Source organism: Bombina bombina, chromosome 2 (assembly GCF_027579735.1).
Source record: "Bombina bombina isolate aBomBom1 chromosome 2, aBomBom1.pri, whole genome shotgun sequence".
NCBI lineage: Eukaryota > Metazoa > Chordata > Amphibia > Anura > Bombinatoridae > Bombina > Bombina bombina.
Window position 1 is genome coordinate 436,372,899 of NC_069500.1, and position 17,604 is coordinate 436,390,502.

Genomic DNA, 17,604 nt, shown 5'->3' on the forward strand with positions numbered 1-17,604 from the left:
TATTACAAAATTTAACATGTTGATTGGTTTAATTCATCCTTGTGATTTAGGATGGATTTTGAGCACACAAAAATTAACGTTACTTTTAAAGAGACAGTAACTTTTTTGTATGAGTAAATTTTTTTGTTAAAAATGTATGTATTGCTGTCTAGGAGTCTGTTGACAATGATCAATCTCTGCCACTCACTTCTACTATAGTGTCCCTCTAAACTTTATGGTTACATACAGTGCTCTGCGCTTCCTTTCTCACTCCACCCAGAGTTGTTCTGCATTCATACATTATATGTTTTTCCCACAAGAAAACTTTACTAGAGGTATTATTTTCAATCATTTAGAATTGAAACTTAATTGATTAACTAGTTTCTATTCCGAATGGTTCTTCCCTGTAACCTGAAAGAGGAAGATACTTCGGGATTACCTGAGAGAGAATTATCATACTCAGATGGAACATTATTTAATTTGATCCTGAGGTTGTTTTTTCTTTCAGTTTTTAGCTTGCACATCTCCATTTTTTACTTTAGGAGGTTTTAGCTACCCTGGGCGACTCCGGCATTACCGGTGTTAGTGTTCCTAGTGCGTCCAGCAAGTTGTAAAGAATGGAAACAGCCAGCTGTAGTAGCCTGATGGTTAGCTTAGCTGTCTAGCTAGCGGAAGGTTTGCAGTTTGCAACCAGCTGCAGCTATTCACTGCATTCCCTATGTTTAAGTATTGCTAATGTCATTGGTATGACGGCATATTGGTTTGATGTGTTGTCTGATACTATTACGTCAGAAACTCCCCTGGATAAAATCCAAGATAGGATATAGACTTTCAAATGGGCTAAATCCTTTATTTCAAATTCTTGCCTTGAGGTTATCAAAGGGGATAGGTTTCAGGCTTCTCTGTCCCAGATCACTGAGCCTTATGATTAGATCCTTGTTATACAGATGTATGCTCCAAGTCTAATTTTTTTTTTTTTAACGATTCATTATAAGACGCTTTTGTTGGAACCTGGCTTGATGGAGATCAGGCTTGGGTTCGAGATGTTCGGAATCCCTGGACAATGGAAAATAGTGTTTCCGGGATTCAAAGTGGACAGGTGTTTGCTTTCAAGTTTAGAAAAAAAAAAAAAAGGGGCGTTCTTACATTGTGTAAGAGACTTCCATTCCATGGGAGTACTTTGTCCTGTTCCTATACAGGAACAGGGGCAGGGTTTTTATTCAACTCCTGTTTGTAGTTCCCGAAAAGGAGGGAACCTTCAGACTTATCTTAGACCTCAGGAGTCTATACAAGTTTCTCAGAGTTCCATCTTTTAGGATGGAAATTAGTTGTACCATCCTTCCATTGATACAGGAGGGTCAATTTATGACGACAGTGGATCTAATGGATGCATATCTGTATGTTCCTATCCACAGAGATCATCACAAGTTCCTGAGGTTTGCCTTTCTGGACAAACATTTTCAGTTCGTGGCTCTTCCTTTCGTTCTGGCCACGGCAACCAGAATTTCCACAAAGGTTCTGTGGTCTCTGCTGGCGGTTCTAAGACTGCGGGGCATTTCGGTGGCGCCTTATCTGGACGATATTCTAATCCAGGCGTCATCTTGTCTACAAACAAGGTCCCATACCGACATTATGCTATCCTTCCTGAGAACTCACGGATGGAAGTTAAATCTGAGAAAGAGTTCTTTAATTCCGTAGACAAGGGTACCCTTCTTAGGAACTCTAATCGTCTCTATATTCATGAGAATTGTTCTGGCAAAGGTCAGAAAGTCAAAGATTCTGAATACATGTCGAGCCCTTCAGTTCACTCCTCAGCCGTCAGTGACTCAGTGCATGGAGGTAATCGGATTGATGGTGGCGGCAATGGACATCATACCGTTTGCTCGGTTTCTCCTCAGGCCTCTGCAGCTAAGCATGCTCAGGCAGTGGAATGGAAATTATACAGATTTGTCTCCTCAAATAACCCTAGAACAGGAGACGAGGGACTCTCTTCAATGGGGGTTGTCTCTGGATCATCTATCCCAGGGGGCATGCTTTCGCAGACTTTCCTGGGTGATTGTGGCAACGGACGCCATCCTTTTGGGATGGGGAGCTGTGTGGGGCGCTTTAAAGTGCTCTAAATGAGTATAATGGTTAGAGCAACAGCTTTAGACTTTGACAATTCAGGTTTGATTCCCGTTACAGGGAAATACATTTACAGAGTCTTTCCTTCTCATCAACATCCTAGAGCTGAGGGCGATCTTCAATGCCCTTCAGGCCTGGCCTCGGTTGGCTTCGGCCCAATTCATCAGGCCCATTATTGCCATCTGTCGGCGATCCACATCCCAGGTGTGGACAACTGGGAGGCGTTTTTTTTCTGAGCAGACAGATTTTCATCCTGGAGAATGGGAACTCCTTCTGGTAATATTCTCCAACCTGATTCTCAAATGGGGTCGGCCGAAGTTTGATCTCATGGCATCTTGTCAGAATGCCAAGTTCCCGAGATACAGGTCCAGGGACCCCCAGGCCGAGCTGATAGATGCCTTGGCCGTTTCTTGGTCCTTAAGCCTAGCATATCTATTCCCCCCCGTTTACTCTTCACTCCCGGGATATTGCTCGAATCGAACAGGAGAAGGCATCAGTGATCCTCATCGTTCCTGCGTGGCCTCGCAGGATTTGGTATGCCAATCTGGTGGACATGTCATCCCTGCCACCTTGGAAACTTCCATTGAGGAAGAACTTTCTCATTCAGGGACCCTTCCTTCACCCGAAGCTGGTTGCTCTGCAACTGACTGCTTGGAGATTGAACGCTTAATCTTATCCAAGCGGGGGTTCTCTGATTCGGTCATAGATTACTTAATTCAGGCGCATAATCCTGTAACTAGGACGATTTGCCATAAGATATGGCGAAAATATCTTTATTGGTGTGAATCCATAGGATACTCATGAAGTGGAGTTAGGATTCCCAGGATTTTGTCTTTTCTCCAAGAAGGATTGGAGAAGGGTTTCTCAGCGAGTTCCCTAAAGGGGCAGATTTCTGCCTTATCTATTTGTTGCACAAGCGTCTGGCAGATGTACCAGTTGTTCAATTTTTCTGTCAGGCTTTGACTAGAATCAGACCTGTGTTTAATCTGATTGCTTCTCCTTGGAGTTTGAATTTAGTTCTTAAAGTTCTTCAAGGGGTTCCGTTTTAACCTATACATTCCATAGATATTAAGTTGTTATCTTGGAAAGTTTTGTTTCTTGTTGCCATTTCTTCTGCTAGAAGAGTGCCTGAGCTTTCAGCATTACAATATAATTCTCCTTACCTTATTTTTCATTCGGATAAGGTGGTTTTACGTACTAAACTTGGTTTTCTTCCTAAAGTTGTTTCAGACAAGAACATTAATCAGGAGATTGTTGTTCCTTCCTTGTGTCCTAATCCTTCTTCTCAGAAGGAACACCTGCTACACAATTTAGACGTAGTCCGTGCTTTAAAGTTCTACTTACAAGCGACTAAGGATTTTCGTCAATCGTTTTCTTTGTTTGTCATTTTTTCAGGGAAACGTAGGGGTCAGAAAGCTACGGCTACCTCTTTCTTTTTGGCTGAAGAGTATCATCCGTTTTGCATATGAGACTGCTGGACAGCAGCCTCATGAAAGAATTACGGCTCATTCCACTAGGGCTGTTGCTTCCTCATGGGCATTCAAAAATGATGCTTCTGTTGAACAGATTTGCAAGGCTGCATCTTGGTCCTCTCTTCACACTTTTTCTAACTTTTACAAATTTGATACCTTTGCCTCGGCTGAAGCTGTTTTTGGGAGAAAGGTTCTTCAAGCAGTGGTGCCTTCCGTTTAGGTTCCCTATCTTGTCCCTCCCTTTTCATCCGTGAACTATAGCTTTGGTATTGTATCCCACAAGTAAGGATGAAATCCGTGGACTCATTGTGTCTTTAAAAAGAAAAGAAAATTTATGCTTACCTGATAAATTTGTTTCTTTTTAGACACGATGAGTCCACGGCCCGTCCTGTTCTATGAGACGGGTTATTAATTTTTGTTAAACTTCAGACACCTCTGCACCTTTGCTTTTCCTTTCTCTTCCTAACTTCGGTCGAATGACTAGAGTGGGAGGGAAGAGAGGAGCTATATATACAGCTCTGCTGTGGTGCTCTTTGCCTCATCCTGCTGACCAGGAGGCGTAATCCCACAAGTAAAGATGAAATCCGTGCACTCATCGTGTCTAAAAAGACACAAATTTATCAGGTAAGCATAAATTTTCTTTTTTCAGCAGTGCAAGCTTGTTCTGCTTTGTCCTGGGGTGTAGCCGTAGTCCATATCAGCCTCTTCAGTAGAGCAGTGGTGGCTTTTAAGCAATGGGAACTTGTGGGGTACAATCCTCACTGCGCCTCCCATGTATTTAATGCTGCCCTAATTTTGAAAGCCTGAGTAAGATTACTCAGTCTTTGTTTTTCTTCCACAGGTCCATGTGAGGGAACATGCCTCTCAAACCTAGTGAGCTGCCTTGCTGCTTGGCAGATTTCTGAAGGTAAGTGCTGACTTTATTTTTCTGGAAACATATGCAGGAAAAATATGGCACTTTAAGATCATTTTATGGGACAAGAGACATTCTCCTATTGCTTAGGGGATCATGTTATTATTGGCAGTAATGGCAGGCACTGGGGATGAGGAGACTTTGGCTCAATAGATGGTGTTTTATTTTTTTCTTTTATTCCCGGCGGCTTTAGAATACATTTAGCTGACCGGGAGGTTAATTTTGTAACGCCCACGATGGGCAGGGTTAGCTGAGGCAATATTTTCTGTTGTGCGCCTTTTCCTCTTACACTTCCTGTGTTCCGGAGCGGAGATAGCTTCGTTGCAGTGCGTTAGCAGGGTTACGGTTACCGGACTGCAGTTTACAACATATAGAAGTTGAGTCCGGATTATTTAGCAGAATATTCACTCTGTTGTCAGTCAGGACTATGAAACTGCTGGACAGCAGCCTCCTGAGAGGGCCACGGCTCATTCTACACGGGCGGTTTTCTCTTCCTGGGCATTCAAAAATGAAGCTTCTGTGGAACAGATTTGCAAGGCTGCAACTTAGTCCTCTCCACACTTTTTCAAAATTCGATAAATTTGATCATTTTGCCTCGGCTGAGGCTTCTTTTGGGAGAAAGGTTCTTCAAGCAGTGGTGCCTTCTGTTTAGCTTCCCTGTCTTGTCCCTCCCTTATCTGTGTCCTCTAGCTTGGGTATTGATTGCCAATAGTAATTAGATGATCCGTGGACTCACCGTGTCATTAGAAAGAAAAAATTTTTTATGCTTACCTGATAAATTTCTTTCTTTCTTTCTTGACACGGTGAGTCAAGAAATGGCTGGGGTCTGTTTTTTCTAAGACAGGGTATTTTTGTCATGTTATAAACCTCAGGCACCTCTGCACCTTATTTCTTTCCTTTTATTTCGGTCAAATGACTGGGGTGGGAAGGAAGGGAGGTGATATTTAACAGCTTTGCTGTGGTGCTCTTTGCCGCCTCCTACTTGGCAGGAGGGATATTCCCAATAGTAATTAGATGATCCGTGGACTCACCGTGTCAAGAAATAAATAAATTTATCAGGTAAGCATACATTTTGTTTTTCATAGCAGGGGAAGTCCTGTCCCTACGCACCACGTGACCGGGTGCGGTCTTTACATTTTCTTACGATCCTGCTGCGGATATCACTCCTAAGGAGACCGTTTTTTACTGTTAGCTGTCTAGTTCTAGGAGGTGGTGAGTGCCCCAGCCATTGGGATTATATAGGTACCGTTTTTTTTAATAAAAGCGTTCTTTCTTTCATGTAATTAGCAAGAGTCCATGAGCTAGTGACGTATGGGATATACATTCCTACCAGGAGGGGCAAAGTTTCCCAAACCTCAAAATGTCTATAAATACACCCCTCACCACACCCACAAATCAGTTTTACAAACTTTGCCTCCTATGGAGGTGGTGAAGTAAGTTTGTGCTAGATTCTACGTTGATATGCGCTCCGCAGCAGGTTGGAGCCCGGTTTTCCTCTCAGCGTGCAGTGAATGTCAGAGGGATGTGAGGAGAGTATTGCCTATTTGAATGCAGTGATCTCCTCTACGGGGTCTATTTCATAGGTTCTCTGTTATCGGTCGTAGAGATTCATCTCTTACCTCCCTTTTCAGATCGACGATATACTCTTATATATACCATTTCCTCTACTGATTCTCGTTTCAGTACTGGTTTGGCTTTCTACTACGTGTAGATGAGTGTCCTGGGGTAAGTAAGTCTTATTTTCTGTGACACTCTAAGCTATGGTTGGGCACTTTTATATAAAGTTCTAAATATATGTATTCAAACATTTATTTGCCTTGACTTAGGATGTTAAACGTTCCTTATTTCAGACAGTCAGTTTCATATTTGGGATAATGCATATGAATAAATAATTTTTTCTTACCTTAAAAATTTGTCTTTTTCCCTGTGGGCTGTTAGGCTCGCGGGGGCTGAAAATGCTTCATTTTATTGGGTCATTCTTGGCGTGGACTTTTTTGGCGCAAACATTTTTTCTGTTTCCGGCGTCATACGTGTCGCCGGAAGTTGCGTCATTTTTTACGTTTTTTGCGCCAAAGGTGTCGGCGTTCCGGATGTGGCGTCATTTTGGCGCCAAAAGCATTTAGGCGCCAAATAATGTGGGCGTCTTTTTTGGCGCTAAAAAAATATGGGCGTCACTTTTGTCTCCACATTATTTAAGTCTCATTATTTTCTGCTTCTGGTTGCTAGAAGCTTGTTCTATGGCATTTTTTTCCCATTCCTGAAACTGTCATTTAAGGAATTTGATCAATTTTGCTTTATATGTTGTTTTTTCTATTACATATTGCAAGATGTCCCACGTTGAAGCTGAGTCAGAAGATACTTCTGGAAAATCCCTGCCTGGTGCTGGAGCTACCAAAGCTAAGTGTATCTGCTGTAAACTTTTGGTATCTGTTCCTCCAGCTGTTGTTTGTACTGTTTGTCATGACAAACTTGCTAATGCAGATAATATTTCCTTTAGTACTGTTACATTACCTGTTGCTGTTCCCTCAACATCTAATACTCAGAGTGTTCCTGATAACATAAGAGATTTTGTTTCTAAATCCATTAAGAAGGCTATGTCTGTTATTCCTCCTTCTAGTAAACGTAAAAAGTCTTTTAAAACTTCTAATTTTTCAGATGAATTTTTAAATGAACATCATCATTCTGATACTGATATTGGTTCTTCTGATTCAGAGGATTCTGTCTCAGAGGTTGATGCTGATAAATCTTCATATTTATTTAAAATGGAATTTATTCGTTCTTTACTTAAAGAAGTCCTAATTGCATTAGAAATTGAGGATTCTAGTCCTCTTGATACTAAATCTAAACGTTTAGATAAGGTTTTTAAATCTCCTGTAGTTATTCCAGAAGTTTTTCCTGTCCCTGGTGCTATTTCTGAAGTAATTTCCAGGGAATGGAATAATTTGGGTAATTCTTTTACTCCTAAACGTTTTAAGCAATTATATCCTGTGCCATCTGACAGATTAGAATTTTGGGACAAAATCCCTAAGGTTGATGGGGCTGTCTCTACTCTTGCTAAGCGTACTACTATTCCTACGGCAGATGGTACTTCCTTTAAGGATTCTTTAGATAGGAAAATTGAATCCTTTCTAAGAAAAGCTTACTTATGTTCAGGTAATCTTCTTAGACCTGCTATATCTTTAGCGGATGTTGCTGCAGCTTCAACCTTTTGGTTAGAAGCTTTAGCGCAACAAGTAACAGATCATAATTCTCATAGCATTATTATTCTTCTACAACATGCTAATAATTTTATTTGTGATGCCATCTTTGATATCATTAGAGTTGATGTCAGGTATATGTCTCTAGCTATTTTAGCTAGAAGAGCTTTATGGCTTAAAACTTGGAATGCTGATATGTCTTCCAAGTCTACTCTGCTTTCCCTTTCTTTCCAGGGTAATAAATTATTTGGTTCTCAGTTGGATTCTATTATCTCAACTGTTACTGGAGGGAAAGGAACTTTTTTACCACAGGATAAAAAAATCTAAAGGTAAATTTAGGTTTAATAATCGTTTTCGTTCCTTTCGTCACAACAAGGAACAAAAGCCTGATCCTTCATCCTCAGGAGCGGTATCAGTTTGGAAACCATCTCCAGTCTGGAATAAATCCAAGCCTTTCAGAAAACCAAAGCCAGCTCCCAAGTCCACATGAAGGTGCGGCCCTCATTCCAGCTCAGCTGGTAGGGGGCAGAATACGTTTTTTCAAAGAAATTTGGTTCAATTCCGTTCACAATCTCTGGATTCAGAACATTGTTTCAAAAGGGTACAGAATTGGCTTCAAGATAAGGCCTCCTGCAAAGAGATTTTTTCTTTCCCGTGTCCCAGTAAACCCAGCGAAGGCTCAAGCATTTCTGAAATGTGTTTCAGATCTAGAGTTGGCTGGAGTAATTATACCAGTTCCAGTTCTGGAACAGGGGCTGGGGTTTTATTCAAATCTCTTCATTGTACCAAAGAAGGAGAATTCCTTCAGACCAGTTCTGGATCTAAAAATATTGAATCGTTATGTAAGGATACCAACATTCAAAATGGTAACTGTAAGGACTATCCTGCCTTTTGTTCAGCAAGAGCATTATATGTCCACAATAGATTTACAGGATGCATATCTGCATATTCCGATTCATCCAGATCACTATCAGTTTCTGAGAGTCTCTTTCCTAGACAAGCATTACCAGTTTGTGGCTCTGCCGTTTGGCCTAGCAACAGCTCCAAGGATTTTTACAAAGGTTCTCGGTGCCCTTCTGTCTGTTATCAGAGAACAGGGTATTGTAGTATTTCCTTATTTGGACGATATCTTGGTACTTGCTCAGTCTTCACATTTAGCAGAATCTCATACGAATCGACTTGTGTTGTTTCTTCAAGATCATGGTTGGAGGATCAATTTACCAAAAAGTTCATTGATTCCTCAGACAAGGGTAGCCTTTTTAGGTTTTCAGATAGATTCAGTGTCCATGACTCTGTCTTTGACAGACAAGAGACGTCTAAAGTTGATATCAGCTTGTCGAAACCTTCAGTCACAATCATTCCCTTCGGTAGCTTTATGCATGGAAATTCTAGGTCTTATGACTGCAGCATCGGACGCGATCCCCTTTGCTCGTTTTCACTTGCGACCTCTTCAGCTCTGTATGCTGAACCAGTGGTGCAGGTATTACACAAAGATATCTCAATTAATATCTTTAACACCGATTGTACGACACTCTCTGATGTGGTGGAGAGATCACCATCGTTTAGTTCAGGGGGCTTCTTTGTTCTTCCGACCTGGACTGTAATTTCAACAGATGCAAGTCTGACAGGTTGGGGAGCTGTTTGGGGGTCTCTGACAGCACAAGGGGTTTGGGAATCTCAGGAGGTGAGATTACCGATCAATATTTTGGAACTCCGTGCAATTTTCAGAGCTCTTCAGTCATGGCCTCTTCTAAAGAGAGAATCGTTCATTTGTTTTCAGACAGACAATGTCACAACTGTGGCATACATCAATCATCAAGGAGGGACCCACAGTCCTCTGGCTATGAAGGAAGTATCTCGAATTCTGGTATGGGCGGAATCCAGCTCCTGTCTAGTTTCTGCGGTTCATATCCCAGGTATAGACAATTGGGAAGCGGATTATCTCAGCCGCCAAACGTTACATCCGGGCGAATGGTCTCTTCACCCAGAGGTATAGATTGTTCAAATGTGGGGACTTCCAGAAATAGATCTGATGGCCTCTCATCTAAACAAGAAACTTCCCAGGTATCTGTCCAGATCCAGGGATCCTCAAGCGGAAGCAGTGAATGCATTGTCACTTCCTTGGAAGTATCATCCTGCCTATATCTTTCCGCCTCTAGTTCTTCTTCCAAGAGTAATCTCCAAGATTCTGAAGGAATGCTCGTTTGTTCTGCTGGTAGCTCCAGCATGGCCTCACAGGTTTTGGTATGCGGATCTTGTCCGGATGGCCTCTTGCCAACCGTGGACTCTTCCGTTAAGACCAGACCTTTTGTCGCAAGGTCCTTTTTTCCATCAGGATCTCAAATCCTTAAATTTAAAGGTATGGAGATTGAACGCTTGATTCTTAGTCAAAGAGGTTTCTCTGACTCTGTGATTAATACTATGTTACAGGCTCATAAATCTGTATCTAGGGAGATATATTATAGAGTCTGGAAGACTTATATTTCTTGGTGTCTTTCTCATCATTTTTCCTGGCATTCTTTTAGAATTCCGAGAATTTTACAATTTCTTCAGGATGGTTTGGATAAAGGTTTGTCTGCAAGTTCCTTGAAAGGACAAATCTCTGCTCTTTCTGTTCTTTTTCACAGAAAGATTGCTAATCTCCCTGATATTCATTGTTTTGTACAAGCTTTGGTTCGTATAAAACCTGTCATTAAGTCAATTTCTCCTCCTTGGAGTTTGAATTTGGTTCTGGGGGCTCTTCAAGCTCCTCCGTTTGAACCTATGCATTCGTTGGACATCAAATTACTTTCTTGGAAAGTTTTGTTCCTTTTGGCTATCTCTTCTGCCAGACGAGTTTCTGAATTATCTGCTCTTTCTTGTGAGTCTCCTTTTCTGATTTTTCATCAGGATAAGGCGGTGTTGCGAACTTCTTTTAAATTTTTACCTAAGGTTGTGAATTCTAACAACATTAGTAGAGAAATTGTGGTTCCTTCATTGTGTCCTAATCCTAAGAATTCTAAGGAGAGATCATTGCATTCTTTGGATGTTGTTAGAGCTTTGAAATATTATGTTGAAGCTACTAAGAATTTCCGAAAGACTTCTAGTCTATTTGTTATCTTTTCCGGTTCTAGGAAAGGTCAGAAGGCTTCTGCCATTTCTTTGGCATCTTGGTTGAAATCTTTAATTCATCATGCTTATGTCGAGTCTGGTAAAACTCCGCCTCAAAGGATTACAGCTCATTCTACTAGGTCAGTTTCTACTTCCTGGGCGTTTAGGAATGAAGCTTCGGTTGATCAGATTTGCAAAGCAGCAACTTGGTCTTCTTTGCATACTTTTACTAAATTCTACCATTTTGATGCGTTTTCTTCTTCTGAAGCTGTTTTTGGTAGAAAAGTACTTCATGCAGCTGTTTCAGTTTGAATCTTCTGCTTATAATTTAAACTTTATTTTGGGTGTGGATTATTTTTCAGCGGAATTGGCTGTCTTTATTTTATCCCTCCCTCTCTAGTGACTCTTGCGTGGAAAGATCCACATCTTGGGTAGTCATTATCCCATACGTCACTAGCTCATGGACTCTTGCTAATTACATGAAAGAAAACATAATTTATGTAAGAACTTACCTGATAAATTAATTTCTTTCATATTAGCAAGAGTCCATGAGGCCCACCCTTTTTGTGGTGGTTATGATTTTTTTGTATAAAGCACAATTATTCCAATTCCTTATTTTTTATGCTTTTGCACTTTTTTCTTATCACCCCACTTCTTGGCTATTCGTTAAACTGATTTGTGGGTGTGGTGAGGGGTGTATTTATAGGCATTTTGAGGTTTGGGAAACTTTGCCCCTCCTGGTAGGAATGTATATCCCATACGTCACTAGCTCATGGACTCTTGCTAATATGAAAGAAATGAATTTATCAGGTAAGTTCTTACATAAATTATGTTTTTTTTGTCTGTCCTTCTGTGAATATATCTTAGATATGGAGGACTCTGATACTACATTAGAAGGTTCCGCTCCTTCTGTACTGATTAATAATTCTTGTTTTTATTGTGAGGAGGCCATGGCTTGCCCGCCTGCTCAATTTTGTTCCATTTCCTAAGCACTGTTCTAAAGTCTAAGAAGGGAGACAAGCCTGCTAATACTCAGATTCCTGAGAGGTAGACAGCTCAGAGGGGCTAATAGCGCTATGTATCCCGAGATATTACTACCCTTTCTACACTACCCGCTCCACATGCAGTTCCCCGCGGCTCAACTAATCCTCCATTTGGAGGGTTTTTTTTTCCTGCGACTTACCGTGCAGTTACAATCAGTGGTGTCTGCGGCCCTGAGTACCTTACTTCCCTCTAGCAAACGTAAGAGAAAGTTTAAACATAGATCTCCTGACCTAGAGTCATCTAAATATTTGTCGGATTTAGCTACTATGTCCTAGCTATCCGAGGATGAGTTAACCTCTGTAGCTTCAGAGGGTGAACTTTCTGAGTCGGAATCTTCAGTTTCTAAACCTCCTTGAGTGGAGGAACCCTCCTTTTAGATTTAAAATTCAGCATCTGCATTTTTTATTAAAGGAGGTTCTGTCTACGCTAGAGGTTCCAGAGGCTTTACTCCCTGAGGAACCTAAGATCCCTAAATTAGACAGGGTTTATGAAGACAGGAAGGTCCCTCTGACTTTTCCTGTGCCAGTTAAGATGGCGAACATTATTGGGAAAGAATAGGAACTTCTTTTTCCCCCTCGACTACTTTTAAAGAATTATTCCCAGTCCCTGAATCTCAATTAGATTTGTGGGGCTCAATTCCTAGGGTGGATGGTGCTATTTCTACGCTGGTTAAGCGTACTACTATCCCTCTGGAGGATAGTTCTTCTTTTACAGAGCCTATGGATAAGAAAATGGAAACTTTTCTAAGGAAGATGTTTCAACATACAGGGTTTTTATTTCAACCGGCGGGAGCTTGGAGCCATGGTTGGTGGAGACTCCCCTCGAGGATATTCAGGAGAGAATTAAAGCTCTGAGAATTTCTAACTCCTTCATCTGTGACGCGAATATGCAGATTATTCGCCTAAATGCAAAGGCTTCTGGCTTTGCGGTCCTAGCACGCCGGGCTCTCTGGTTGAAGTCTTGGGGATATGACTTTTAAATCCAGACTCCTTTCTCTTCCTTTCAAGGGGAAGATTTTATTCGGTCCAGGGCTAGACTCCATTATTTCTACTGTTACAAGAGGGAAAGGTGCCTTCCTAGCACAGGATAAGAAGAATAGGCCTAAGGGACGGCAATTGTCTAATTTTTGTTCTGACAAATCACAACCACCGCAATCCTCATCCAAGTCCGAGCAGCCCAAGCGTACTTGGAAGCCGGCTCAGTCCTCTAATAAGTCCAAACAGACTAAGAAGCCCGCCGAGAACAAATCGGCATGAAGGGTCGGCCCCTGATCCGGGATCGGATCGAGTAGGGGGCAGACTGTCTCTTTTTTTTCAAATGCCTGGTCCCAGGATGTACAGGACCCTCGGGTCCTGGAGGTTGTATCTCAGGGATACCGGATAGAATTCAAATCTCATCCGCCCAGGGGCAGATTCCTACTCTCCAGACTGTCTACAAGACAAGAAAAGAGAACTGCCTTTTTAGGTTGTGTACGGGATCTTTCCTCTCTAGGAGTAATTGTTCCGGTACCTGCAGTAGAAAGAGGTTTGGGGTTTTATTCAAACCTTTTCGTGGTTCCAAAAAAGGAGGGAACTTTTCATCCAATTCTGGACTTAAAGTGCCTAAACAAGTTTCTGAGTGTTCCGTCTTTCAAGATGGAGACAATACGGTCAATCCTTTCTCTGAAGGACAGTTTATGACCACCATAGACCTGAAGGATGCATTCACGTTCCGATACTCAGGGAACATTTTCAGTTCCTGAGGTTTGCCTTTCTGGACCAGCACTTCCAGTTTGTAGCTCTTCTGTTTGGCATAGCTACTGCTCTAAGGATATTTTCTAAGGTTCTGGGGGCTCTTCTAGCCGTTGCCAGAACACGAGGTATTGCAGTAGTGCCTTACCTGGACGATATCTTGGTACAGGCACCATCTTTTTGTCTAGCAGAACAACACTCCGAGTCCCTTCTCAGTCTTCTTCGATCACATGGATGGAAGATAAACTTGGAAAAGTGTTCCCTTACTCCAAGTACAAGGGTGAATTTTCTGGAGACGATAATAGACTCCATGTCCATTTCTCACAGATCAGAGACGTTGCAAGCTAACTACGGCTTGTCTTGCCCTCCAGGCCTCCTTGAGACCCTCAGTGGCTCAGAGTATGGAGGTTATTGCACTCATGGTGTCCTGCATGGACATCATTCCCTTTGCCAGATTCCATTTTAACCCCTTAAAACTATGCATGCTGAGACAATGGAACGGCGACCATTTAGATCTGTCTCAACAGATTGTGCGGGACAACCTGTCGAGTGACTCGCTTCCTTGGTAGCTCTGTCCAGATCATCTGTCCCAAGGCACGTGCTTCTTGAAAATATCCTGGAAGATTGTGACTACAGACGCAAGCCTTTTCCGGCTGGGGAGCCGTTTGGGGTGCCAAGAGGGCACAAGGGCTGTGGACTCAGGAGTCGTCCTCCTTTCCGATTAAAATATTGGAACTCCGGGTAATCTTCAGTGCCTTGAAGGCTTGGCCCTTCTGGGTTCGTCCCAGTTTATCAGATTCCAATCAGACAATATGACCTCGGTTGCTTACATCAACCATCAGGGGGGAATGAGAAGTCCCTTGACGATGAGAGAAGTATCTCAGATACTAGAGTGGGCGGAGACTCACAGATGTACGCTGTCAGCGATCTACATTCCGGGGTTTGGACAACTGGGTAGCGGACTTCCTCAGCAGGCAATCCTTTCACCCAGGGGATTGGTCTCTCCACCCCAAGGTGTTTGCAGAGATATACAGCGAGTGGGGGATGCCGGAGATAGATTTCATGGCATCCTGCCTCAATACCAAGCTACCTAGGTACGGATCGAGTTTGAAGGATTCCCTATCAGTACCATGGAGGTTCAGACTCGTATATCTTTTTACTACATTACCGCTTTTCCCTCGTGTGTTGGCTCGCATTAAGCAGGAGGGAGCATCAGTGATTCTGATTGCTCCATCGTGACCGCGAAGGACATGGTTTGCGGATCTGGTGGGGATGTCCTCATCTCCCCAGTGGAGGTTACCTTGTCACAGAGATCTGCTTATATATGGTCCCTTCGTTCATCAAAATCTAGATTCTCTGAGGCTGACTGCGTGGAGATTGAACGCTTAGTCTTAGCCAAGAGAGTGTTTTCTAAGAGTGTTATCGACACTCTGGTTCAAGCTTGTAAGACAGTTACTCGTCGTATCTACCATAAAAATTGGAGGACTTACTTGTACTGGTGTGAAGAGCGTGGATTTTCCTGGCATAAGGTTAAGCATGCCAGAATTTTTATCTTTTCTCCAGAATGGACTAGAGAAGGGTCTATCTCCTAGTTCCCTGAAGGGAAAGATATCGGCCCTATCGGTGTTACTGCACAAGAGATTGGCTGAGCTTCCCGGATGTGCAGTCCTTTGTTAAGGCTCTGACTAGGATCAGGCCTGTGTTTAGATCTGGGGCTCCGCCTTGGAGCCTCAATCTTGTTCTTAGTGTTTTGCAGCATGCTCCGTTTGAGCCTATGCATACTGTTGACAATAAATTGTTATCTTGGAAGGTTCTTTTTTTTTGTTGGCTATTGCTTCTGCGGGCAATTTGAGATTTCTGCTTTGCAATGTGACGCCCCTTATCTTGTTTTCCATGCTGATAAGGCAGTTTTACGTATTAAATTAGGGTTCCTCCTTAAGGTGGTGTCAGATCATAACATTAATCAAGAAATTGTTGTTCCTTCTTTGTGTCCTAATCCTTCAGCGAAGGAACGCTTGCTTCACAATCTAGATGTGGTTCGTGCCTTGTAGTTCTATCTTCAGGCCACTAAGGAATTCAGACAATCTTTCTCTTTGTTTGTCATCTATACGGGGAAGCGTAAGGGGCAGAAGGCTACTATGACTTCCCTATCTTTCTGGTTGAGGAGTGTCATCCGCTTAGCTTATGAGACAGCGAGGCAACGGCCTCCTGAGAGGATAACGGCTTATTCCACTAGAGCAGTGGCTTCCTCCTGGGCTTTTAAGAACGAAGCCTCTATGGATCCGATTTGCAAGGTGGCTACCTAGCCCTCCTTACACACTTTTTAAACATTTTACAAATTTGATGTGTTTGCTTCGGCTGAAGAGTTTTGCAGGCTGTGGTGCCCTCCGAATAGGGTCCACTTCTTTTTTATTCCCTCCTGTTATTCCTTCAGTGTCCTCTGGAGCTTGGGTATAGTTTTCCCAACAGTAAGGAATGAAGTTGTGGACTCTCCCTGCCTTATGGAAGGAAAACGTAATTTATGCTTACCTTATAAATTCCTTTCCTTCCTGGCATGGAGAGTCCACGACCCCGCCCGTAATTTTATTTTTGTTGGGCGGCTCCCTTTTTATATTATTTCTTCTGGCACCTTTATACCCTGATGTTTCTCCTACTTTTCCTTATTCCCTCGGCAGAATGACTGGGAGATGAGGGAAATGGGAGGGATATTTAAGCCTTTGGCTGGGGTGTCTTTGCCTGGTGGCCAGGTGTTGTATTTCCCAATAGTAAGAAATGAAGTTGTGGACTCTCCCTGCCAGGAAGGAAAGGAATTTATCTAATGAGCATAAATTATGTTTTTATTCTAATTCATTTCATCCTTAGTCTAGGTGCCTTTATATTCCAAAATATAATAAATACTTATCCATATTTGGAATCCTTACCATTATCTACAAAGTTTGCAATCATAAATTGTTTGTTAAAGTATAAAAATATCAGTTGCTTTTTTACACTTACACAGTTAATTGTCTTAGTTTGTTCAAGTTCCGATACTTTTATGAAATGTGCCTTTATATTTATATGCTACCCATTAAATATGTGTTGCTGAGTAATAGTTCTCTGTTTTATCAGGCAATCGTTTCTGCATTGGGAGCAGAGAGAAGAAACCGTGTTCTTGCTGGTTTGTACATGGGCCGTTCAGATACTCAGCTTGTTGTGCGTCAAGCTTCTTTGCATGTCTGGAAAATTGTGGTCTCAAATACCCCTCGCACATTGCGAGAAATTTTGCCAACTCTCTTTACACTCCTCCTTGGATTTCTTGCCAGCACCTGCTCGGATAAGAGAACGGTGAGCATCCTTAATGTTTGTTATCCAGATATTTCTATGTCAATGGTATGCTAATTCTTACCTTATGATTCTTACTAGATTGCAGCTAGAACACTTGGTGACCTTGTTCGAAAACTTGGGGAGAAAATTCTTCCAGAGATTATTCCAATTTTGGAAGAAGGGCTGCGATCTGAAAAGAGTGATGAAAGACAGGGTGTCTGCATTGGATTAAGTGAAATAATGAAATCAACAAGCAGAGATGCGGTATGTTTCCTTGTTTAAAAATGTGTTGTAGTCAATGTTTACAATTACACTTGATCTTTCAATACAGTTGTCATGGTTGTAAAATGTTACATGTACTCTGTTCTCACTATAATAATAAGAGTATTTTTGGCTTGTACTGCAGGTACTGTTTTTCGCTGAGTCTCTTGTGCCAACAGTAAGGAAAGCTTTGTGTGATCCCCTAGAGGAAGTACGAGAAGCTGCAGCCAAAACCTTTGAACAGTTGCACTCTACCATTGGCTATCAAGCACTGGAAGATATTCTGCCATTTTTGCTTGCACAGCTGGTAATTACAATAGAAAATGATCAGCATTAACTTTATATCACTTTAACAATCCAATTTGTTTTTGTTTTACATTTTCTGACAAATTATTTTATTCTAGATTTTCAAATTTAGAAACTCTTGGATTATCCCAGATATAGTTGCAGTTTTGTTAATTAGGAGTTCACAGGAATATTTATATATTTGG

At 41.9% G+C, this 17,604-nt stretch overlaps 1 protein-coding gene across 1 annotated transcript in view; it reads left to right on the forward strand.

Moving 5' to 3' along the window:
- The window catches only part of GCN1 (GCN1 activator of EIF2AK4), a 293,771-nt gene that overhangs the window by 177,093 nt on the left and 99,074 nt on the right, over positions 1-17,604 (forward strand). Inside the window, exons 44-46 of the mRNA XM_053702061.1 lie at positions 16,658-16,873; positions 16,952-17,116; positions 17,259-17,420. Of these exons, the coding sequence (XP_053558036.1) occupies positions 16,658-16,873; positions 16,952-17,116; positions 17,259-17,420 (543 nt within the window). The remainder of the gene's footprint in view (positions 1-16,657; positions 16,874-16,951; positions 17,117-17,258; positions 17,421-17,604) is intronic.